Genomic DNA, 26,475 nt, shown 5'->3' with positions numbered 1-26,475 from the left:
CAAGTGGGACTTGGGACGGAAAATTGCTGGCAGCAGCCAGGTATGAAGATGCTTGGTGGAACGGCATTCACTTTAAGGATTTCAGTCTGGCTGAAACATCAAAATGGCTATTCGGCTAATAGCTCTTAAAAGAAAGGCGAAGGAGATTGGCTAGGCAGCCATCCAGCTCCAGTGGCTGGGACGGTATCACTGAGTACCCTTGTATCCTCTTGACTGCCAAAGTGTAGTCAGGATAATAAGACGGCAGGAAGGCAGAAGAAAGGAAGGAAAGAAAGAAGAAAAAAACTGTCTGGACATTATTAGACAAACCAGAGTCTCCAAGAACAACATATTTTACGTGATGAGTGCCTCACTGTCTCACCTTTTCCGGCGCTTTTTGCGAAGTGCTCGGCTCTTCCATTTCCAAGTGGCTGGAATCTGATAAAATGCTGGCTGCGGTAATGCTGTCGTCTGAATCCTCATTCTGAAGGGATGCTCGCTGCTCAGAGCTTTTAGTTTGAGTGTTGTGTATTTTAACACCTCTCTTTGAAAACAGGCTGCACAAGGGAAAGGGGACACAACAAACATGAAAATGTCATTGCATTCTAGAGAAACTGTTTAAAAAAATTAAACTAGAATGAAGGTATATTGATGATGAGAGTACCAGGAGTTTGATGCGCGCCACATTTGACCTGTGAGAAATTAATAGTGGCACACTCATACCAAGAGCTCGCATTACTAGTATTGAACACCGTTACATTGTCTAATAGTTAGGGAGTATATGAATAGGTTACAATGTTTGCATATTCCAATGGCACAAGAATCTGGGCTTTTTGCAGTGTTTGTTCAACCTGCTATCAACTTCAATCTCATGAAAGGCAAAATGTGGATTTGAATACCCACAGGGTGGAAAATTTCCCCCAACCTGGCCACATGCTAATGTGTATGTAATTTCATCCTGAAAGCTGCAGTTTATTAAAAATAAAACGTAAAACAAAGTAACACCATTGATAATTGATAGAAAACTGTATACAACACTTTGTAAGGTAGGACAGTGAACTCTGAATTTGGCCTTCAGTATATTGGTACTGCAAACGTTAGGATTTCTATTCAGCAATTTGCATTTATATTGCATAATTAACATCGAAAATTTTCCAAAACTCCCAAAAGAAGTACAGCAGATGCAATGACAAAAAAATTCCTACACTGAAAATCCCGATTGTTGGTATATTAGGCATTAAATAGTGCAGGGAGCAAGAGCAGATGGCTGCTGAAATGTGAGATTGCACACTAATGCTGCAACGTTGATTGCCTGCACTTCGAGAATCACAATTAAGCCACGGAAGCCTAAATCACATCCATGTAACATCCACACTCATGTAAAGAGAAGATATCCTAGGAAGTGAATAAGTGTTTCCCTTCTCTTTCTTGGTTTCTATATAACAATAGTCACATGTCACAGTCCAGATCACTGCAAGGCACAACACAGCAACAAGGCATGGTTTTGCTTCTCTGAAACTCTACACGGGTAGGTGGTGGAAAATCTGACTTTGCTGAGTTCCGGTCAGTCCTTACCTATTGAACAGAAATATAAAATAATATCCCCAACTCAGGAAAATTATCAAAAACAATAACTTTGGAGTCTTTACACATGTATGCACAACAACACAAACACATACTTTCATGTCACCTACATGGAAAGAGATTTGAGTTTTATAGACAATAGACAATAGGTGCTGGAGTAGGCCATTCGGCCCTTCGAGCCAGCACCACCATTCATTATGATCATAGCTGATCATCCACAATCAGTATCCTGTTCCTGCCTTATCCCCATAACCCTTGATTCCACTATCTTTAAGAGCTCTGTTTATCTCTTTCTTGAAAGCATCCAGAGAGTTGGCCTCCACTGCCTTCTGGGGAAGAGCATTCCATATATCCACCACTCTCTGGGTGAAGACATTTTTCCTCAACTCTGTTCTAAATGGCCTTCCCCTCATTTTTAAACTGTGTCGTCTGGTCCTGGACTCACCCATCAGCGGAAACATGCTTCCTGCCTCCACAGTGTCCAATCCCTTAATAATCTTATACGTCTCAATCAGATCCCCTCTCATCCTTCTAAACTCAAGTCTCCAAGTCCAGTCGCTCCAATCTTTCAACATATGATAGTCCCGCCATTCTGGGAATTGACCTTGAGAACCTACGCTGCACTCCCTCAATAGCAAGGATGTCCTTCCTCAAATTGGGAGACCAAAACTGCACACAATACTCCAGATGCAGTCTCACCAGGACCCTGTACAGCTGCAGAAGGACCTCTTTGCTCCTATACTCAATTCCTCTTGTTATGAAGGCCAGCATGCTATTAGCTTTCTTCACTACCTGCTGTACCTGCACGCTTGCTTTCATTGACTGATGTACAAGAACGCCTAGATCTCGTGTGCTTCTCCTTGACCGAACTTGACTCCATTGAGACAGTAATTTTGAGGTGGAGCTTCAAATGTGAGAAGCATGTCTGATAATTTTTCAACAGAAGATATTTCTGCTGCCTGCTGACCCACAAAGTAGAACACAAATCTGATTTTTCACTCAAAATTGTTAAACATTGCTAGTTTTCATTATACAGGCCCACAAATATGCAAATTTAATTCACTGTAACACTTTTTTTGCTTACTTGTCTCTCATAAACAAATTTATTCCGGTGAAATTTAGCCATGGTGCAGAAACTTCTCTGGACAAATGAGAATCGCTAGGCAATACCAAGCTCATCACAGGTCCACATTCTACACTCATGGTCATAGCAAAGAATCTCTATCAATCAGTCTACACGAGACACATGCACAAGGTGAGAATAACAGCACCACTCCTTGCATCATCTCAAATTACTCAAACAGTTACTAAAAATCTCACTCCAATGAAGCAATAATGACCACACATCAAATGTCTCTATTTGTCAAGGAACAGATGTAATTACCTTTCTGTCCATTCATCCCAATAATAAAGGAAATAATGAGATATTTGCGGTGCTTAACATGGGATACTTACCAGCTGAGGCGTTTAAACACACTCTTTTTGGGCTTTGGCGGTTTCTCGAGTTCAGAGGAGCTGCAGGGTGGCAAATAAACATTTTCAGACAAGATTCATTTAAAAAGAATCAGATGCTTTTGTTCAATATTCTTATTATTTATGGCAAAATCAATCATTTACATAGATTTGAAATTGCAGAATGATAATTTTGTTTGCAAAAGGCACGTGTTTTCAGGCAGGAGAACACTGAACATTACTTTGAGTAATGAGCGACAAAAGTTCTCACTGTAGGCACATCGATCTTTTCTGCTTTATGAACAGCAGATCAAGACAATAAGAGTTCTGAAGAAATGTCACCAGACCCGAAGGATAACTCTGCTTTCTTTCCACAGATGCTGCCAGACCTGCTGAATGTTTTCAGCAATTTCTCTTTGTGTTTTTGATTCCCAGCATCTGCGGTTCCTTTGCTTAATTTTTTACCAAGACGATAACCCCCTCAGTCTTTTTGCAGAACACGTGGAATTGAACAAAATGCTCGAACTTCTACAGCAGGTACAGAAAAAATTAACAAGGACTGGGCTTGAAAAAAGTTAACTGGAAAACATGAGAATCAAACTTCCAGTGCCGAAGGTGATACAATAGGTTGTAAAGTTATACAGGAGTTTCTCTGGGCCTCATCCACACTGTCATGTGAATGTACAGACAATGTCAAGCAATGAAAGGTAGTCATGAATCAGTCACTTCAGGTGACTAAAACACCACATGCCACATCTCGGAGGTAGTAAAATGAGGAGTATATCTCTTGACCAGACTTTCTGTTGCTGATATTTTCAGACAAACCGTCCGAAAATCAACCAAACTATCCGAGAGGTCCAAAAGAACTTTAAATATAACTTATGATCCATGCAAAGTGAATTTCGGTAACATTTTGTAATTACTGTTATAAATAAATACCATGTTTGAAGTTGGCCCAATACTGACTGTGCCACTGATGGAACTGACGATAATGCCAGGTGCTTGCTGCACATGGTCATCCATAGCCTGAGGATGGGCTTAATAGTGAGCTTTGATTTTCAAAGCAGGAATGTAAATTGCTACATCAGGTACATTTTAAATAAGAACTTCTGCCCATCAATTTATGAAGAAGCAAACTGTTTTCAAACAATGTAATTATTACAAAGCCTGCTCTGTCAAAACTAAAAAATAGTTTCAGTGATCTATAATCTGGTTCCTTAATCAACTCTGGTCCAGGAATGGCAAAGTGTTTTGTTTATCAGTTGGAGATTATTTTTGGTTGCATTATTAAAAATATACTGTGGCTATTTCGAGATGAGGGAATGATGTTTTTAGGCAACCATTGAAAGATACTTTAAAATGCTGACCAATTGTGTAGGGTTATTGTTAATTTTATGTTAGTAATAGGATTATGTGTTTGAAAAGAAATTGGAAGGAAAAGAAACATTTCTCAAAACTGGTACAATTTACATCTGGATTTGTAGGTGCACCCACAATAGGAGCTCTTGGACATGTTGCTAAAATTGGTCACTCATCAAGTTTTTTGCATTTTCCTGCAATCATTGGCTTAGTGATAGTATACTCTGCACTATTATATACCAATGAAACGCATTTTGATGCAACACAACAGAATTGATTCATTGAGCAACTGGCTTTATCCTCATCGGTCAGAATTCATTGTCAAAACTTTGAAACCAAGGAAAAGGAAGACAGTAAACAATCTGGCAGCTCACTAGCATTAAACAGCAATTATAACGAGAGAAGATTTCACACACAACCCTTAACTGTTTTACCTGCACACTCCTACAATACCAGTTACGTACTCGCTATCCTCACTTAAGTATTGTTGCATAAAGAACAAGTCTAGAAAATTCTCGTTTGGACGAAGGGTGTAAGATGAGCAAGCAAACTGCAGGGATTTGATACCCAAAATTATTTCATATTCCTGAAAGAACACAAATAAATAATGAGCTGTTAAGGCAAGTTTAAACTGCTATAATTGCTCCTGCTAAATCCTAGTCTGTGGTATTTTGAACAGCATCGATAACTTTATTCAAAGTGCACAGTACATCATGTCACAAAAATATTTCTGCTTTGGAAATAAATGACACAAATGTGACTTTTCAAGGATAAATTTCTGTACAGATTATCCAGGATGGTTTCAGGACACTAATTCCCAAAACAGTGCTTCAAAGATGGATTATTTTAAAAAATGATTCACTTAAGAACCATAAGCTGATTTAGGGTGAAGACAAGAAATGTTATGAAAGATCATTCATCCAAGCAAAAGGAAGTCTGCCAAGTACAAAATAAGTGGCTGATCTATAGTAACTGATACCAAGACAGACGGTGAAAATGTTGAGTTAATTTTTCAAGGTTGCACCACCATGAAATTGAATGGACCATGAGCAGCTCGAAGTTACTGGACTATTTTCTTTCAACCACAGTGGCTTCTTGGTTGAATCTTGTCACAATTTGACATGTAAAAAGGGGCAGACCTTTCTCAGTCAAACTCTGACAACATGTTACTGTCAAGTTGTAAAGTGCCAGCCAGTTTTCAACAGGTCAGTGAAAAGAAACACTTCACTACATCCACATCAGCCACGACAAATGGCGGGCCATTTGACAGATTACATTCCGAGCTGGTGAATTGGAGTCACATAGCGTTGGATGCCTATTTTGCCACCCAGCTGATTTTACATCACATGGCCCAGTTTGGCAAATTCAGCATCAGCTGCTTCTGATCGGAACCTATTCTATTCATAGGGACCTCAAGTTACAGCTCTGTAAGCAAGAATTCATTGTTTGCCATAAGGTCAAATTCCTCTCAAATTCATATTCTCAGGTTGCCTGCTGAATGTTGCAGTACAAGATGAAAATACAATCTGAGTGGGTTATCTCTGGGTACTCTGGTTTCCTCCCAAGGTCCAAAGATGTGCATGTTAGGTGGATTGCCCACGCTAAATTGCCCGTAGTGCCCAGGGATATTTAGCTTCAGTGAGTTAGACATGGGGAATGGGTCTGGGTGGGACCCTCTTCAGAGTGGCCCTATGAACTTGTTGGGCTGCATGGCCTGTTTCCACACTATAGGGATTTGATGATACCCTCAACAGTAGTCATGACAACAGGGATGTTTGAGAATTTGGTATTACCAAATTCAGAAATATGGAGTAAAACATACTGCCCAGTCAGTGAGAATCCAAACAGGTGCACTCCCTCAATTTCTGACATCCCATGACGAAATGATGTCTCTCATCTAAAGGAAAATACTAATATGGAGAGATTGTTTATCCAGTGTCTTCAATAATGAAATAGCTTCCATGACACTGAGATTAATTGAACAACATCTTCACTCACATAACGCCTAGCATATCCTGTGCGTGGCTGTGACTGTTCAAAGGTAAATTGTAGCACATTAGCAGCGCAAAAGCAGGCTATTTGACTGAACTGCTCCATGCTGATCTATACACCTCTCCCACCTTGCTTCAAACTCTAAATATGCCGCTGTGTCCTTTCTGACATCTAACTTTCTGTCAAATACATCTGTGCTCATCCTCTCAACGAGTCCTGGTAGCAGCAGCTTCTGCATTCTGGCTGCTCTGAGTAACAAAGCATCTCCTTAATTCTTTATTGGATTTATTAGTGACCATATACATTTAGGATGCTGTTGGGGACTCCCCCTACACCCCCATCAAGCAAATAAAGCAGCACAAGATTGAAAAGCATGCTTTTCCCCTTTCATACAATTCCAAACATTTTGTACAGTGCAATTTTCAGTACTAACTTTTTGTCTCTTGTCAAAGTTGATCAAGCCATTCTGTAAGAGATAGACAAGGACAAAGAAAATTAATTCAAATGTACAAAGGTCAAACAGTACAACAAGATCATGAAATTTAAAAGATCAGAAGTGAAATACAAGCTCTGTAAACTTGGTTCCATTTTAGTATATCGTCAAAGGCCAATCACAAATGATCTGTCATACCACCAGGTCATATCTTGGACACTACATAGAGCCCTTTGCTCCAGTCAAGTAGGTCAGTACCAAGCTGAAGACATTCTCAGCTGTTCAACTGCTCAATACGCAGTGACATCCAGGTAACCAATTTACCTGTACAGAATAAAAATGATGTGCAATTTATCCAACCTTTTGAAAAACTAAACCCATATTCAATTAACTGCAAAGTGATTTGCATGTTCCTTTGTTTACAAATTGTTTGATTCACAGCACAAAGCATCAAATTATTCTGATTGGGATTATTAATCAAACTCATTCATTTTTTTTTATTGCTTTGATTCTCATCTACAAGCAGCTTGCAATGAAACCATAATAATAGCGCTCATCAGCAAATAAGGAATCCAAATCTTGTAAGAGAGACTTACTGAATGGTAATTCGGGAAAGCCGAATCCAGTGCTGAAAATTCTGTTAAGAAAGTTCCCAGGTACGGCACAATTCCCTGAACGATATCCTAGAAAAAGAGAGGTGAATTTGTTTAATCCATTGTGAACTCATTGTCCTATTTCTCAAAATTACTACTCCATGTCTTATTTATTCCCTTGATCATACAACTAAATCTATTTAGAATCAAAATTTAGGACTCAAAATTTTAGACAGTTATACAGTGGAATGCAACGTTAGATCTATAAAGGCCAGGCAAGTTCAACGTTTGATCCCTCATCTGTGAACTGGAAACCAAACTCAATATTTGTGTAACCTCATCATTTGGAGATTGGAAATTTTCTATGTAACGTGCAATTTCGCTTGAAGATAAAAACAATTTACCTCACCAGATCTCCAAAACTTTGTCTCAACAAGTTTAAACGTCATTTTTTTCTAAACTCAAGAATACAATTCTTCTCAAGGTCTTTTCATTAGACACCTCTCTTACCCGAAGAAATAATTTAATGGTCTCAGATGGTGGGTTGGTTCAGAACCTAAGAGCCTAGGAGATACATCGAATTGGCAAATTGGAGCCAAAATTGGGTTTGCGGCAGGAAGTAAATGTGATTTTTGAAGGGCTTTTCAGCAACTTGATGCTTTCATCCAGCAGCATACCACAGGGTACAGTAATAGTTCTTACTGTGCGTACATTAATGTTGAAGACACGAAAGCTCCAAGTATGAACAGCCGATTCACAGATGACACAAGAATTGGACGGTTGTGAACAGCAAAAAGCCTTAGTCTCTCGGGTTATGCATATGGGCTGGTTAGAAGGCCTGAACAGAGGCAAATAGAATTCAATCCAGAAAAGTGTGAGGTGAAGCATTTTGGGGGTCTAATAGGTCAGGAGAATATATGTTCAATGAGATAATAAGGTGTGGAGCTGGATGAACACAGCAGGCCAGGCAGCTTCAGAGGAGCAGGAAAGTTGATGTTTTGGGTCTGGATGACAGAGGATCAAAAGGACTTTGGTGTGTGCATGAACATATTCTTGAAGGCAGGAGGACCTGTGGATAAGTTGGTAAAATATTGGATACTTGCCTGAATATAACAGCAATGGGGTAATGATGGAACTGTAAATAACATTAGTTGAGCCACAGCTGGAACAATGTGTGCCTCAAAACTAAGGCATTTTGCTACTTACTACCGTTCCAATTCTTGTGTCATCTGTGAACCTGCTGTTCACACTTGGAGCTTTTGTGTCTTGAACATTAATGTACTCACAGCAAGAACTATTGCGGTGCCCTGCACCACTGCCAAAGCACATTTGTGTAAGATGCTGAAAGATTAGCAAACCATGCACTGTAATTCACTGCATAATCTGGGAGAAAGCTTTATGGAAGTTATACAACTGTCCAATCATGAACTCACATTTTCCCCTGTATACTTACAGAATTTTGCACCACAAAAACAATCATCATGCAGAGCACACATTTTTGATTATAAAAGCAAACCTACTTTTAGATTCAATCTAGATCAGAAAAATATGTTGAAATTCTGTACAGTGCACCAATCACAACACACAATAAACAAAGTGTGACAGCAGGGCAGTAGAAATTCTGGGGCAAACATCTGGAAAGCAATGTAAAAAGATAGTTCACTGCAACTAGAACATTGAGCAGTTTGAAAAATGGAGTGTCTGTCAAACTGACAACATGCTAGCATGATTACTGCATTTCTCCCTCTTCAAATACCAGCTTGAAAGTGTTTCAATTCCAACTAAGAATGATTTAGAGAATAAGAAAACGTTGACTATTTTCTGAGCTGGACAACTAGTTTGGTAAAGTGGCACCAAAATATTTATATCTGACCAATTATTCTGTTATTTTGTCAAATTCAGGAGCAAAATGAGTGGACAAAGAGCATGATAAAAGGAGTGAGGAGGAATGGCTAGAAACTTGTCAGTTTTCGTCCAAGCTAGTTGAAACTAGATAGTTGATGTCTGAAATACTGAACAAAGAGATATGAATATCTCTCCATTCCTACGCAGCAAATAGTTCTGACTGCAGAGAACAAGAAAAGGAAGACATGGTAATTGAGTAAAAACACTTATGAGAACCAGTTAAATCTCTTAATGTTTTGCCTTGGCTTTTATTAATTACAAGGCCCTTGAGGTGTACAAAGCAAAAGAAAAAGAAATTGGCACATATCGCACTTTAGACATTGCTTCAGTTCAAATTTCCAAGATAATGAACACTGAGAAAGATAATCTATGAAGGCTGCATCACTGCATCATAGACATTGCTTCAGTTCAAATTTCCAAGATCATGAACACTGAGAAAGGTAATCTATGAAGGCTGCATCACTGCATCATATACATTGCTTCAGTTCAAATTTCCAAGATAATGAACACTGAGAAAGATAATCTATGAAGGCTGCATTACTGCATCATAGACATTGCTTCAGTTCAAATTTCCAAGATAATGAACGCTGAGAAAGATAATCTATGAAGGCTGCATCACTGCAGTATAACCAAATTAGATGTCGATTAAAATGTTAACTGCAATATCATCAGCAATTATAAGAATCATGACAAAACAATCTTGGAAGACTTGAGCCAAGCCAGACCACCTGGACTGCAATACATATACTCCTGTTGCAGTATTGATTGACAGAATCTGTATGCATTCAGTCACCAACTGAGTTCATTGCAGATATTTTACTAGAAACTATTGATCATGCCCTGAATATAGTCACACTGGGCCAAGTGCAACACCTTACCTCCATTAGCAGCTCTCTACTCGCTACAAAGTTATCTTCTTCATTGTTTGAAAGGTCTTCAAATGTTGTCTTACTGCTCCTAGTCAAGAGAATGAGACAAATTACTCTTGACAGAATAGAGTCAAGATAACAAACAGCTGATACGGAATCTGACAAATAAGCAAGTAATACAGAGAGTGAACGGCAGTGAAGCATTTTTACAATAAGTATAGTTATTTTAACCCAATTGTTCAGAAATGTTTTGGCAATCTCTGGGGCAGGTAGAACTTGAACCCTGATTGTTGAAACCCAGGGATGGGGATACTGCCATTGTGCTGCAAAAGCTCTTGAGTGCAGTCGTTTTGGTGAATCTCATTGCAGCAAGAGAGATTTCATTCCCAAGCTGCCTACAAAAACACAACCATGATCAAATGGTCTGAGGCACACGAACATAAACTACAGGTGTGCACTTCAAAGTGTTATAGAGTGCTTTCTTGGGAGATTAAAATAATTGTTGTCTTTGTATTTTAGCATCCCACACAAACCTCCGGCTTATATCACCCCATCACAGCATATCCACAGGAAACTGTGTTACGTTACATCCAACAGCAGATCAGTTTTGGAACACGATAGTTAAATATTTCAAGTTGCCAAACAGTTTTCTTTTTCCAATTAAACAAATTAACTCTTCGCTCCTTTGTGAAAGGATGAAAGATTCTGCCAATTAACCAATTGTTAGGATTGCACTGTAGTGCCTCTGGTAATCCTGTTAATGCACCGAGCGTGTGAAGATCACTTGTGCAAGTAAACCTGGAGGTCAAACCTGCAATTTCCTACCTCATACTTATTAAATAAAAATTACATGGCTCTTTCTGAACAATGACTTACTTTGACACGGCTGCCCAAGTCTTCTTCAAATTGAACACACTATTTGATTGCAATGCAGTGGTAATAGCATGCACTGACGAGAAATTCTGCAAAATCCTACATTCCTGTCAGAGAAAAAAAGCCGTGAGTTCTGTGGAAAAAGCAGTGACTCCCCATTACCCAACACCTCAGACTTTTTAAAAAGGTTCTATCAGAAAAATGTTAGCTGAGAAAATAACAGCATTAACAAACAAACTTTTTGAGGGAAAGAATTCCATGATTCTTGGCAACTCAAACCTTGATATTCGTTTTGTATCCCTCTGAGACAACCTCTTCAGTTCCCTTGCTGCCAGCCTGTGACTGGTTAGATATGATTACTGACACCAAAGGAGAGCTTAAAATGAGTAGGATTGAGACATGGACATCTGAGTGGTAGAAGTCGCGAAGGTAGGGGGTGGAGGCGGGGTAATCATCTTTGTTATATCCATCACATTTAGCTCATAAATGAATGATAGGTTGTATTATCTGACAGAATAGGAGGGCAGGACCAGTCACGTGAGATACTCATTCGAGGGAAAACAGACAAATCAGGAAATTGGGTCTACTTTTATGAATCACTACGTTATTGATACTGAGTTAACTAATCTTACCTAGATTAGCAGCTGAATGTCCTTCATCTGTTTCCACCACCCCCCCAACCTGTTGGAGGTAGGGAGAAAACTGGATCAAATCAAACCTCCCAAATGTGTACTTTGGGGTGTGGTGGAGATGAGGAGGAAGCCTGCGAGTGTTTGTTATCAGGTCTCAAAGCCAATTCTGCTTGGGGAGGAAGGCCAGGGAGGGGCAGGGTGATCACACCATTTGGGATTTCTTTAGAGGTGCGTCAATTGGCATAATCATAAGAGCCTTATCTGATTAAGGCCAGCAGGTAGGTTCTCCAGCCCATAGTCTTCCGGCTTCAGGGAAATAAAGCTGCTGCAGTAAAATGGAAGTAATGGAGGGCACTTCAACATGGAAGCCACTCCTTGTCAACTATTGTAAAAACTCAAAATCAGAACTAGAAAAGTCAGCCAAGTGATCAAAGTAAGGTGGTGATTCCTCTTCAGAATAGCCTTTGATAACACCAGTGTATATGTCAGCAACTCCTTCATCCATGTCTACTACTGGGAGTCAGCCTACATTCGGTTGAACTGCTCCATGTTGTGAAACTGGAGACAGACTTTCAAATCCCCATCAAGGTCCCATTAATGCCTCAAGACTCTTAACGAGTCAAAACTGATGCAGGCAGTGTTGCCAAGACCCAAACCAGACTTCTCTAAATTAGCTGGCAACAGAATTATTGTGAACTTTCATTCCAAACCTTACGAATGAATGAATATTTTGTTGTCACGTGTATACGGGAAAATACATTGAAAGTACAATTTTGTTGCAAAATCCAGTGCAATTTTGGATTATAAAATCAGTAAGAATCAATTACTTCCTTTACTTAATTAGTTAATTACTCGGTTCCTATCCTGATCCTTTCCAAATGTACGAGTGGGCATGCCACATGTTGGCGACAAGTACAAACCTGGTATCAGATCTGACAGCCCTTCCTCACTCTTTTCCCGATTGCTGACTAACATGCTGAGACAAATTCCTTTGGCAAACACATAGGAAACAGACAACCAGGCAAGTTACTGAAGTGCCGTCATGTAGGCATACAGAATGCAGAACATTGGGAATAAAATGTACACTGTTTCATAAACTGATTACGGCTTGGAAGGGAGGCAAATAACACTATGTAATGCCCAATAACTAACTTCGTTTTTGAAGGGCCAGTAAAAATCTGAAATCAGTTTGCCTTTTTTATCCACATAAATATTTTTGATTAGAAAAAAATACATTAATATTTCAATGCAACTGTAAACTGAGGCAAGAGCTATTAGCAGCCAGCACTACAGAAATTATGAATGCTAGGATTTTCCATGAAGCATTCAACTCTTATTCAGAAAAGTATTCTGCTCACCAATTCAAGAGGCTTTCAAACCTTGGACATATCAACACATAGTGTTAATGGCTTGCTCTCTTCCACCATGGTTGTTTCATGCACTGTGGACTTTAACATGTCACAAAGGCTAAAAACCAATAAAGAATAGTGTACCTGGGCAACATCAATCCATTTCTCAATGATTTTAGCCGTCTGCCATGGTTTCAACTGTTGGCGTCTTAATATGGTGCTGGTGACACATTTTGTAACATTATTGAACTGTGTCATGGTGGCCTGGACGGTTGATACCAGATGCTGTTTTTCTTCCTTCCCTCGTTGAGACCAGATGGACCCTAAACATTGGCTGGGCACAAGTTTCCGAAAAAGATCCTGATCAAAAATAAAAAGGAAACAAAGGTTAAAGGTGTCAGTCGTGCCATGTTTTAAGCAATGAACGACAAACAAGATTTGTCCATCCATGGGTACATTCGTCCTGCTAGTTTGCAATTGTACATTAAAACTGCATGCTATATTGTCAACGACTGGCTAGAAAATACTCACATTGATGCACAAGGGCACATTGGCTATTCAGACAGATCAAAACCCTCGAATTTTCAGTCATCTGCTTCCTATTTGTAGGTTAGATTTAAAATCACTGGTTATCTCCACCCAACTCCGACTGTTGGCTCCACGCACACCATCAATGCATGGCTCTGCTGGCAATAGTCACTGCTACAGATGCTCAGCCCTGGTGGCCCACAGGCTAGACAGGCTGGGCATCAGTATAGCGGCCCTGCATCATGTCTACTTCTCGCACCAAGGCAGGTTGACAGAACACAATGGCAGCCTGGCCCTCTGTTGGTTCAACAGGCCTCAATGTCAACACTTCACCACTGTTGGTTTCATGCTGAACACAAATATTGCCAAACGTCCAAGCTTGTCAACTGGTCATTCAGATTACATTGTGTCCTTCTGTCTCCCTCTTCAAGATGAGCAACTCCCATCAACAATTATGCTCCGACAGTGAAAGTTAACACAACCGGCAAATAGCTCCTTCGGATCCCCGTAAACTCATTCAGAATGGAGAAATTTGTCAGTTTCGTCACTTTCAAAGCCAGAGTTGGCTGTGACAGGCTGCAGTAGAAAGGAGTGCTCAGAAACCATCGAGAGGGAAACTGTTGCATGTTTATGCAAGCATGGTGGGCTCTCACTTTTAACAGTCTGATCACGTCACAATGATGTCAGCGATCATTTCCGGCAAGGAATAGCTTAGGCTAACCCTGCTGCCTCGACAGTAAACTACATAATAAAACTCCTGCTGTTTAACATTTCAGCCCCCTGGCTCTGCATGGTAAAGAAAAAAACTAGCAATGAGGATCAAAAAAACCGCTTTAATATTCACCAGGTAAAACCACTGATTTGACAAAGACTCACAACCCTCACTGCAGATCTCGATGGTTCAACAAAAGAAAAGCAGCTACATTCCTCAACAGACACCCAGCTAGGTTGCTTCCCACCAAAAATGGCTGTTGTCATCAATATGTCACATGATTAGACTCTAAGTGCCAGTCGGTGTATACATACACATATGCAACAGAGACTGCAGTCAAAACAGACAGTTACCTTTGGAACTCTGTGCAGAAAAGCAGCTGCCCCTTAACAAACTGAGATAACAAAGTGTGGAGCTGGAGGAACACAGCAGGCCAAGCAGCATCTTCGGAGCAACTGTGCTCACCCAGCTCTGCACTTTGTTATCTCGGGTTCTTCTGCATCTGCAGTTCCCATTATCTCTTATCCCATAACCAAAACCTACTTTTGACAAACTGGTCACTTCCAGATGAGATTGCTGCACCCCTGTTCTGAACATGAACATATGCTTAGGATTTTTGAGACCTAGAGGACTACTTACATTCTAGAGTCACACCCAATGCTGTCATACAGACCACTAAACTTTCACTTCAAGCCTAAGCCTATGACCAGACTTTGACATAACTCAAATTTTGATTCAGCAACCAAGAGTCTCATTTTGTAGAGGTAGGCATCAAGCCACCTTGGAGACTAGACTGGAATACCCCGTGGCTGATCCCACTCCAGAAGATTCTGGGAAAACAACAAAATTGCCATCCTGGATACTACAAACAAAATCAGTGGACTCTTGAAGAAACAGTGACTGTTATGATGAAACAATTAAACTTTTACCCTGAAATACTATTCATTTTGTAAAGTTTCAACACTAAGTTACAAAGGATTTTCAGTGCTCTCTCGGGTCACTTATTTCACATGGCGTTCATTCAAAACAAATGACAAGTGCTGAAGTTTTAGTTGGCAGGTATTTCAAGCGAGATACTGAAGTCACACGTCAAACAACACATTTTAACATCTTGGAAGACTGCATTTTGAAGGGAATTCAGTTATAATGACTGGTGGAGCAGTAATAGCATTAAACAATACAGAGAGATTCAGATGCCGACTGCTGACTGAAACATCTTATTCAGAATGACTGGCCGCCAGACTCCTGTTTACTCACAGCATCCATAAAAGTCAGCTGCTCTGCAATGAAGCGTGATGGGTAGGACAGGAGCTTTTCGTCAACTTGTTCGATGGTTTGGTCGTGTTCTTCTCCCACATAGAATCTGACTCTTCTACGGTAGCCTTCTGTGCAAGTGAAGATAGACATGTATTTTGTGCCCAAAGTTCACATTGCTCTAAAATATCTCACGAACTTGTGACTAGAAATTGTGCATTGGTTTCCAATAGTTATCTAATATTCATACTTCTAAATCTAGATTTGGTGAAAGTAATATGATATTGCACTGAAATCCTCTTGTTGGGAGCATCTCAATTGCAAAAGAACTTGTATTTAATGACAGATTCCCATCCCTATTTCTGGCTTTAGGAAATATTCTGAATCACAATCTATTGTTTCACAATAACTTGCAAAATTATTACGTCAGATTATAAAATAAAATGTCATTGACGAAAACATTTCAAAAGGAAATTGTCCAGAAAGTCGCATTACATGCTGCTGGGTCTTATCGGACCATATGAGAGTATCAATTCTATGCAGAATTTGGTCTTGTACATCATGCAATTAGTACAGGGGTAAGCACTCAGCAATAATTTTAATTCACTTCGTTTATCCAAAAATTTGCAAGTAATTTTGAAGCTTGTCAAAGGAAACCAAAATGAACTAAATCCTGAGACAGAGGGGCAAGCCGCACACAAACTTGTAGGGAGGCACCCTGAATTAAAACCACATTTTTGCAACATAATTGTAAATCTTACTAAACATCTCTTTCTCCGCTGTTTCCTCCGCCAAAAACCGACTCAGGAGTTTCTGGGCCCGATGTTCAGCATCTGACCCTGGCACTGTCTGGTTCAAGTAGGAAAGTACCTTCCGGAGACAAGAGTAAGTTGGAACTTGACGAAAGTCTTCGGCAGACTCCTCCAGCCAGATTTCGAGAATTTCAGGAATAGCACTGGAAATAAAGTCAGAGTTAACAACTGTTCATCGGGGAAGCAAAACATGTGGGGGAGAAAAAGCTTCTAATTCTACAAATGTCAATGCAATAGATTAAAGTTGGAATATGGGGTCATCGTGCTCACACAGGAGATGAGCTGCCATCTTGAACTGCTGCAGTGCACATGGCAATGGTGATCCTGCTGTGCCATCAGAGGGGGGCTGTGTGGCACTTTGACCCAATGATGAAGAAATGACTGTCCAAGTTAGAATTACGCTGGCCATGGATGGAAACTGCAAGTTGGCCATGTTTCCAAGTTTTCTTCTTTGTAGATTGCACAGGTAAGCTTAAGGCTCACGTATAAAGTGATTTCACATGTGTCTGAGGTTACTTATTACACCAGCAGGACCTCTTCGTGTTTAGAGTTTACTAGTAAAGAGAAAGTGAGCTTTAACAAAAAATCTTCTTTATAAAAGTCAAATGGGACAAATCAGATGAACAAAGAAAAACACAAGGATAATGATGATTTGTTTGCGTTTGTTCTGGGAGTTGCATTGCCAGTACTTGGATACCTCGGTAACATGGATAAATTGGGTCTAGTTGCAGGTGAATAATGAAATACTCCAACATAGTCAGCTTTCAATTCACTTATTTTAACTGTCTGGCTAATACTGAGAGGCCACGTAGCATTATTTCACAGGTAAATCAATGGTTACTTTTTTGCAACAAGACATCAGCTGCACAGAGAAGTCATCACATCACTGAAATCGAACCCTTTGCACAGAAAAACTCCCCAGGGCACTTCACAGCAGATTAACCAGACAAAAACCGACAAAGGAGGAGATATTCAAACAGGTGACTAAATATTTGGTCATAGTGACTTTTCATGAGTTTCTTAAAGGCGAGAGATGGTGATGTCTAGAAGAAGGAACTATATATCTGCAGGAAGTAGCACTAACGGTGGTGGGCTGATGAAAAAAATCAAGTAGTACACAGCACACTGGACGTGGCAGAACAGAAAAGTTCCAGGCAAAGTTTGGGACCTAAAATAATTCCAGACTAAAGCAAAATAAGAACATGAAAGGATGTGAACACAAGAATTGAAAGTTTTTTCGAAAAAAAATCTAAAGTTCAGACATTGGTCAACCAAGAGACAACGTGGGCCAGCAAACATCAGAATGATGAGTCTTGTTGTGAATTAGGAGATGGACTGAGTTGCAGCTATGGTCTATAATGCAGTAGGTAGGAGAAAACTTTGACTTTCCAAAGACTCCAAAAAGTAAACATTTGTTTGATTAGCATCGCCAATTTACATGGAACATTTTACGCTGAAAGTGCTGTTCTAGTTTTTAATTTGGAATTTCTTTATCTGCAGCCCTACACTGAAACCGATGATCACCTATTTGAGCCCGTTCATAATAGATCATGACAGCACAGAAATTACATGGTGTGAAACATTACACACAGACATTGGGGCTTGATTCAGACTTCACCAGCTCCATTCCTGTTAAACAGTGGTTGGTGTAGGAAGTGCTAGGCAGCCACAGTGCCATATGCAGCAATAGCCTCTTGTTGTTTGAGAAAGATATACGACTTAGAAATAGTTCACACTGGAGGGGCTATTTTGACTTCATCTGCTTTCAGATCAGTTGGCATAGGTTGTACTCTTTTGCAATGATTCAAAAACACAGCTGGCCCATACTGGTAAGGTGCTGTATGATATTAACTAGTGAACATGGCAAATTTTGAAATGAAGTGACTCATTTTGGAAATGTCAAGAGATTGTTTTTCAGTGAGGTCAGAAGAATCATGAAAAGCTTGATAAAAGGTGAAGTTTTTCATCAGCTTTTTACAAAATGGAGAAAAGCATACTGTGCATTTCAGATTTTCGAGTCTCAACAGCTGAAACCATGGCTGGTAACAACAGGACAAACATAATCTGGGATAGGCAAAAAAGTGAAACTGGACAGGAAAAAAGAGAAACGTCCGAAGCGGACACAAGGAAATTGCAGAGATGGAGGGACAAGGCTGTGGAAATGTTATTTGTTATGTTACCTCTCGGAAACAGTGACTAACTGAAACACACTGGAAACATGACCTAAGGAAGTTGCCTGGGCTCATTTGGTCCTGAATCATTCAGAAATGCCTAGGTCACATTACAAACACTCGAACAGTAACCCTCCAAAAATATATATAAAGAAAAATCAATTCAAAAGATCACAAAACCAAAAAATTCCATTTCCTACTGAAAGCCTTCATGGCTGGGAAATAAGTTGCTGAGCTAAAGAGCCTCTACCCTGCTGACAATATGGTAGAACTTAATTAGTACTGTGCTGAGTCCAAAATTTGACCCAAAACACTTTTCTGTCGTCCCACTAGAATTAAAGTCTCTGTTTCCAATAGATTCATTAACAAGTTACTACATCCCCACCGAGTAATCTGAAACCTTTAATCAGCTGCAGTGTACAACATCATTTCATTTAATTACTCATTATCAGCCTTCCACCATCTAAAAGGATCATTTCCTAAAGCGAGCACAACATAATCTTAGATTCCAATGGCACTGGAGAGAAGTGTATTCTTAAAGTATTAGAGCGTTCCAGAATTGAAATAATTATGTACGGGTGCACTTTTGTCTTTCTTTTCAATTCTGGCCACTTGCGCATCTGAGATTAATTGTTTCACCGATGACAACTTCACTGGATAGATTCCTGCCTCTTCTGCCCTCACTCAAGATGTTCCTTTAAAACCATGCTTTTACTCAACCCCTCAATATCTGTGTTTTCTTCAATGTCAAACTGACAGGTTGTAAGCTACTATTCTGTAGAAAAAGAACTCAACCCAAAAAACTTGAATTTAAAAGGAGATTAACATACCAAAAAACATACCAAACCAGCACATTACTTTCATGAGGATTACACTGTCCTCAATCGGGGATCAGGATAATTTAGGTTCCTTTATACACTTCATCCCTATATGTCTCTTGAGACATTGGCACAGGAATATTGTGAAATTAATCAGGACCAATTTGGTATCCACAATTAGCTGTGTTCATCCAGACATGAATAGCTAGGTGTTGGAGAAAAATGTCCGGATAACCACCAAGCCCTATGGCTTAGATTTCTAAAACTTTGTTTCATTTACCCAAAAAGACAACTGGGTGGGTTAGAGTGAATAGCAATGCACAAGGCATCCCAACTGTGTTCTGAGTTAGTAGGTACTGCTGATGCTGCAGTCTGAGATAACAAGGTGTGGAGCTGGATGAACACAGCAGGCTAGCAGACTAGGGGCTCAGGAAAGCTGGCATTTCAGGTCTGGACCGATCTTCAGAAAATTTCTGGTGGAGGGCCCAGACCCGAAACATCAGTTTTTCTGCTCCTCTGATGCTGCCTGGCCAACTGTGTCCTATTTGTTTGATTAACGAGAGGGATTTTTCCTTTGCTGCATTTTTCATAAATTGTTTGAGCTTTATTTCGAACTTCAGTGCAGCCCAGTTGTGAACGCTTGCTATTGCATCTGAAGTAAAAATATTCCATGAAAATCCTCACTCCCTCAAATTGACCATTTTTCTCAATGCAATACTGCAAAAATTTGCCTTTGTATTTGCTCACAAGTAATTTTTCTGTGCTTGGCCCTTCAGGCATTGGCTTTCTTGATTGTAAAAACGACAAACAATATCAACTCAAGAAAACAAAATAAATGAGTAAGCAAACCATGTACAAAAGAAAATAAATCACTGTATATATAAAGGTAAGAATCTCAAACTTTAAAGTCCCCAAGTCCAGTCCAGCACTCAAATCTATTGGATAAATGTTCTTTTGTCTTAATCAAAAAGCACAGAGTTTAATCGAATGGCCAGACAAAGAAGAATAATCCCATCTTTAACCCCATGCAGCCAAAGTGTCATGCAGGGCAGCATGGTGGCTCAGCGGTTAGCACTGCCACCTCACAGCTCCAGGGTCCCGGGTTTGATTCCAGCCTTGGGTGACTGTCTGTGAGGAGTTTGCACATTCTCCCCATGTCTGAGTGAGTTTCCTCCAAGTGATCCAGTTTCCTCCCACAGTCCAAAGATGTGCAGGCTGGGCGGATCAGCCGTGTGCTAAATTGCCCTTCGTGTTCGGGGAATGGGTCTGAGTGGGATGCTTCAAGGGACAGTGTGGACCTGTTGGGCCGAAGGGCCTGTTTACACATTGTAGGTAATCTAATCTTATTCAGAGCAGTAAAACAACCTCAGCAATCTGGTACAGCTCAAAAATAACTAGAATTCCAGCTAGAGATGCATTTGTGCGATGCTTTCTACAGTCAAATATCTTTGAAAGCACTTAGTTTACAAACTTCAAACATGAAAAATCATTTCACAAGATCATTTGGATTTCATAGATTCAGGAAGTATTAATTCAAGATCGATTATGTGCAAAATGTACAACAGCAGCACGGAGTGGGAGGTCTACCAAAGTCAGGACACCACAAACAAACCACTTGCCAAGTATCTGACTGCTCTAGATAGCGGTATCATTCGGTTTCAACTATTCACAGGAAGTTTGCAGGATAACTTCTAATAAAGTGGTGTGAAGAGGAAAACCATTCCTGCAATAATGCATCATTATCACAAACTAGACTAATGACAATCTGAGATAAACAACCCCAAAAGCGTGATCATGTAGGACAAACAATTCCAAAAGACAAAGAATTTTGGATGATTTACACTGAAAAATATAAACAAGCCAATCTCTGGGAATAATGCAATCATTGGACATGCAAGACAAGCAGCTTCTTTAATGCAAAAACAGAGTTAACATTTTGGGTCCAGCGACCCTCCCTCAGAACTGGAAGGGTCACCCGGACCTGAAACATTAACTCCATTCTTACCTTCACAGATGTTGCCAGAAATGCTGAGCTTTTCCAACAACTTTGTTTTTGTCCCTGAATTGCAGTGTCCGTGATTCTTTCAGTTATTATTTAGCTTCTTGAATGTGATTGTTATGGGTTGGAGTGCCGTTTGCCATCCTGTTCTGGGTGCCTCATATCTTCATGACAAAGGCTCTACATTATTTTACAGGTCTTTCTGGCTCTCCAGCAATTCTTCTCACATTCTTAAATTTCACATTGAAAATACAATTTCACTACATGTCAAATCAAACTTACATTTTCATTAGTGTTTCCTTTTCTGCAGGACTGAAATTATATTCTTCTAGAAAGCTTGATCTGTTGAAGTCTATGCTTCTGCAATTGATCATAAACCACAAAAGAAAAAGCAAATTAAAATGGTGTTTGGGTCTACAATTGCTTGCCAGCCGTAAAATAAGAAATGAAGTCTCAAAATTCAGCATCCTAAGCCGTGATCAGCTAACTTTATGAAACAAGGTCACACTCTAAATGTAAAACTGCATAAAATAGTGAATACCTTCTTTAAATTTCCTCAGGAAGTTTACCAGAAATGCCCTTGAGGGCCAAAGCAGCTCACCAGCAGTGGTGGTGGCTGGTGGTAACAGGGGAAAGGAGCAGGTGCAAGGAGTGAAGCCACTTCTTCAATAGCTTACATTTGCTACTAGTCCAGAAATTTCAGTCTGAGATAAACTCAACACCTTCACACGCAACTGCTGCTTGTGCTTTGTATTGCTTGTTCCTCAGAATTAGGGAGAGAATATGCAAAGAACTCAGAAGCTGTTTCTTCATCGATGTGCCATGATCTGGAATGATATCCGAGTTTTTGTTTCTGTGGTATGTCTTACAGAGTCATACAGCATGGAAACATCTCTGCCTTCATGAAGAGATTTCTGATAATTCAACCTATGGCCACCAGCTCTCCAGCCATTCCCTTTACACACTACTGTATTGCAAATGAAGCATAACATGGTCACATTTTGGATCAAACTCACTTCTTGACTGTCGCTCCCTTCTCCGGTGAACTTAAATTCTGAATTTCATCAGAATTCGGACAGTGTTTGGACTCAACACTTTCACAGCTGCAATTGAACATCAAGAACAATTTAAAACACCTCAAGCAAACCCTTTCATCTTCAGTTAAATCCATTAAAATACCCATGAAAATTGAAGATTCAGAATGACAAGCCTCCATCAGATGGTTTTATTAAACAGGTTACACACCAGATGGTGAAGATTTCTGAGTCAGCATAAAATGTTAGCCCATATGCTCCCCAAGTATTCTTGCTTGAGACTGGGATTACAGTTCCTGTGATGCTGTCCCGCCAATAAGATGAATCTAGTTGCTGGATTTATCCACACACTTTTGAACATAAACATAGTACATGTTGTAATCCTCCAGTCCTCTGATACCACCCCTGCATTCAAACAGCATTAGGTTGTTGTGCAAAGTGCCACTGCAGCCTCAAGCTATTTTTTTTCTTTCTCAGTATCCTCAGTTGTCTACAATTCACTTCCTTCTGAGTTACCAACACCAGGGACAACCAGCCGTTCTAATCAAAGCAGAAATTGCTGTAAAAGCTCAGTGGCTCAAATTACTCAAAAATATTAACTCTGCCTTCTCGCCACAGATGCTGCCAGACCTGCTTAGCTTTTCCAGCAATTTCAATTTTCGTTTCAGTTTTCCAGCATCTGCAGTTGTTTAATGTTCACATTTCTAAAATGCTGTCCAACCTCAGCTCATCCTTGTCTCAACTATTTACTTTTCATCGTGAATTGGGCATCAACTTCTTCTGAATAGTATCGCAGCCAGGCCCTTACCTCTGTGAAGATTAAACAGTGATTTATGACCATTAGCCCCACTTTCGCTACCCTTTCACTGCTCACAATGGAGGACGACATTCGGATTCCCTTTTAACATGAGCTGCCAGCATCATTTAGTTCAACACTTCCCTTCTGAACTACTTATAATTAACTCGGTACACACTGGGGTCATCAATAATCCTCATCATTTGTACCATTTGCCACTCTCTCCTGCTTGTGGGAATATTCTGACACTGTCACTAAACAACCTCCTTCTGTAAGACAGACTGCTGTTTCATTGCAGTTTTCCCTGAACTTGTGTTCAACCTTACTTGCTGCAAACGCCTTCTTGCTCCTTTTGAAGTTGGACCTCCTCCAAATCAAAATTATTCTGGATTGTTCCTTCCTCTTTTCTGTAGCCAAAATAAATATCTTATGATATGGTGCTTCCTGAAATGATCCATGCCTGATATTTGATCGATAGTGTGTGTGTATGTGTGTGCACAATAATTATAGAAGTGGTAGTGCAGGTTGAAGATATCATCAGGATTCTGAACTTTAAAAATTGGAGCATTGTATGAAAAACAAATATGTTCTGACTAATCATGATTAAACAAAAACCTCCTGATTTCCCCTCAACTCTGGTATTTACCAACCACACTTCAGGAAGGGATTTGAGAGGGTGCACAAAACATTCCCAAAAAATATTACCAGAGATGACAAACTAGACAGCCCTGTGGAGAGCCTGAAGGAGCTTGGGCTGCTCTTGGAGAAGACTAAGAAGTGATTTTAAAAGTGTTCAAAATTATAAGGGATTTGGTTGGAATGGATAAGAACAATCGGTTCCTTGTGACAGAAGGCTTAAGAAGAAAAGGACACTGATTTAAGATGATCAGCAAAAAGAACCAATGGTGACAAGGATTTTTTTTTTAAATAGCATCATTAGAAACTGGAAAGCACTGCCTCATTGTGTGGTGGATGCAGCTTCAATTGAGGTCTTCAAAAGTGAGCTACAATTTTCTAAAGGAGAGGTTTCGCAGTATTACACAGTAAAAGGACTTAGGAGTGAACGTAGGCAAGTCCCTCTTTGAGAGCTGGTACAAACATTATTAAATCATTGTCTCTGGGCTATTACCATTCGATGGCAATACAACATTGCACAAACTGCTAGCTCCCCAGCTATTTCCTACCGCTTTGTCATATTCTGAATAATGATTCATTTTGTCATGCATGCAATTAAACTTACTCAGCAATTATTTCGCTGGATCCTGAAGAAACACAACTTCCATTTTCCTCACCATTTGCACTGTCAACATTTCCAGAACTGCAATTGATCAAAGAGGACAAATTAAGTCATTTAGAACAGGCAAACTCATCCAGAATTAAATCCAACCCAATTCAACAACAAAAAATCACAGCCTTGAGAGATGGATTGTTTTGACTTCCACAGGATGCCCACAGGCCTTCATATTGAGGCAGTGCTGGGGTGTGGATTGGAAGAGACAGAGCAGGGCAATAAGGAGAGAAAACCACTTCTTCAGTATTTCACCCTTGTTGAAAGCCGTTTCTGGGCTATGCAAGAACTTGATACTGAAAGATAAGCAAAATTTAATCTACCATTGAAAAGCTTTGAAAGCTTTATGCTAATTCAACATTATCCCATCTCTCAAAATAAGCCAAACATTGCAGAAGCAGTGAAGCAGTTGCTTCATGTGATTGCTATTGTCTGGATTGGTGCTCACTGCACTGCCAATTGGGGTATCTTCCTGAGGCAACCCTGACATATTCCTACAGCAAATCCCAACAGTTTCCTTTCACAGTATTAGATCCCAAATACCATACAACAGGTTTAATCTGTCGTCACATCAAATTTACTTGTCAATTACTCCTTCAGTTTCCGACAAACTTAGGTTTCCACCCACCACACAGTGTGACATGTCAATATTTTCTCAGCTGCAACTGGTCACAAAACACCAAATAAATCATTTTACTTGTGCATATGATCACATTTTTAATTTCTGGCACTCTTATCAACATTGGGATTTGTGGCTGTGAGGGGGTGCCAGTGGGTAGATGAGGTGTAAAGATGTCAAATAAAGAACCTCTGCACTGGGACAGACAACAAACATCCCAAAAGAGAGGATTTAAGTTTAACTTCCTCATATCTGAAAAAGAAACTCAAGCTCTTTACAGACTATTGACAATTCAACCCTCACAAGCACAGCTTGTAACTCAAAGTTTGATTCAGAGCACTGATGTAGGAATTTGTCTTTGCTCAAATTCACTGAAGCTTAAGGTCAGATTAGTCACCATTGGCTGTTTTGCTGAAAAAAAAATCATTTTTCTATCCTGCTCCTTTAACAGTTCTGAGTTTCGTTAAAGATCTGGACAGAATAAGCTCAGGATTAATTCAAGGTCTCTGACTTGTGAAAGTGCCTGACTCCATGAATACACATGGCAAATGACCAAATTAGATAATTCAAAATGCAAATTATTCAATGGCAATATTGTATGGGAGAAATACCAAGGCTCGGACATGGGGAGCAGGTCACATTCTTAATTGAAGACATATTTCTTCAAATGTTACGGACGTTTGGAGGACACTTCAATGAACTTGGAGGAAGTTTGTAGGGAGGGTGCAGCTGAGCAGGAAGGAGGAACACAGAGAAGTGCTGAGGTGGGGTAGAGGAGATTAACTCATTTCTTTAGCAATTTTACCAGAGCCACATTGTCCAGAAATATAACCTCAATATTGATCTGAGAACAATTTCCCATCTAAGTGTTTTGGATGCTTCAATGGTGATGCTATTATTTCAGACAACTGTCTCTGTTATAAATTTTTGAGGGAGGCAGCCCAGCAGACACTTTAATGTGACTGCTATAGTCTGGAGTGGCACTCATTACATTGCAACAAAAATTTTGAAGAAATCAATGGTTCCCCATCATTCCCTTTTCACACTGCTGCATTCCAAATGAAGCAGAATTAAAACATATCAAAATTATTTCCGATCAACCTTGCTTCCTCATGGTTACACAGATGCCTGGCAAACTTTGATTCCTACCCACCCGATAATCTATACAGCCAAAATATCTGCAGCTGTAAGTGCACATGAAGCACAAATTAAGAAAAGGATTTGCATCTACAACTGACTTGTAAACATTGAAAATAAATACTGAATCCCAAAATGCTCAGTATTTCAAGTCCCCATTAGGTCAAAGTCCACATGAATGACTACACTAGATGGTTTGCTTTCCAAATTTTCAGAGAAAATATGTAGGACACTCCAGTTACATCGGCTGGTGCATTTGAGGGGAGGTGGGAGGTTTCGCAGTTTAG

The 26,475-nt window shown here is 39.9% G+C and overlaps 1 protein-coding gene across 1 annotated transcript in view; it reads right to left on the bottom strand.

The window, feature by feature from the left end:
- Positions 1-481: 481 nt before the first annotated feature.
- Positions 482-26,475, bottom strand: part of LOC132207942 (ral guanine nucleotide dissociation stimulator-like 1) — a 33,421-nt gene continuing 7,427 nt past the window's right edge. The window contains exons 5-16 of the mRNA XM_059643748.1: positions 24,385-24,462; positions 22,331-22,417; positions 21,597-21,674; positions 16,276-16,469; positions 15,518-15,645; positions 13,165-13,380; positions 11,043-11,146; positions 10,176-10,254; positions 7,396-7,482; positions 6,800-6,832; positions 3,019-3,078; positions 482-536 (exon numbers count right to left, since the gene is read on the bottom strand). Coding sequence (XP_059499731.1) covers positions 3,070-3,078; positions 6,800-6,832; positions 7,396-7,482; positions 10,176-10,254; positions 11,043-11,146; positions 13,165-13,380; positions 15,518-15,645; positions 16,276-16,469; positions 21,597-21,674; positions 22,331-22,417; positions 24,385-24,462 — 1,093 coding nt within the window. The 3' untranslated portion in view covers positions 482-536; positions 3,019-3,069. The remainder of the gene's footprint in view (positions 537-3,018; positions 3,079-6,799; positions 6,833-7,395; positions 7,483-10,175; positions 10,255-11,042; positions 11,147-13,164; positions 13,381-15,517; positions 15,646-16,275; positions 16,470-21,596; positions 21,675-22,330; positions 22,418-24,384; positions 24,463-26,475) is intronic.

This window comes from Stegostoma tigrinum, unplaced genomic scaffold, assembly GCF_030684315.1.
Source record: "Stegostoma tigrinum isolate sSteTig4 unplaced genomic scaffold, sSteTig4.hap1 scaffold_218, whole genome shotgun sequence".
NCBI lineage: Eukaryota > Metazoa > Chordata > Chondrichthyes > Orectolobiformes > Stegostomatidae > Stegostoma > Stegostoma tigrinum.
The sequence above is the reverse complement of the archived record's forward strand: the minus strand, read 5'-3'. Positions and strand labels throughout refer to the sequence as shown.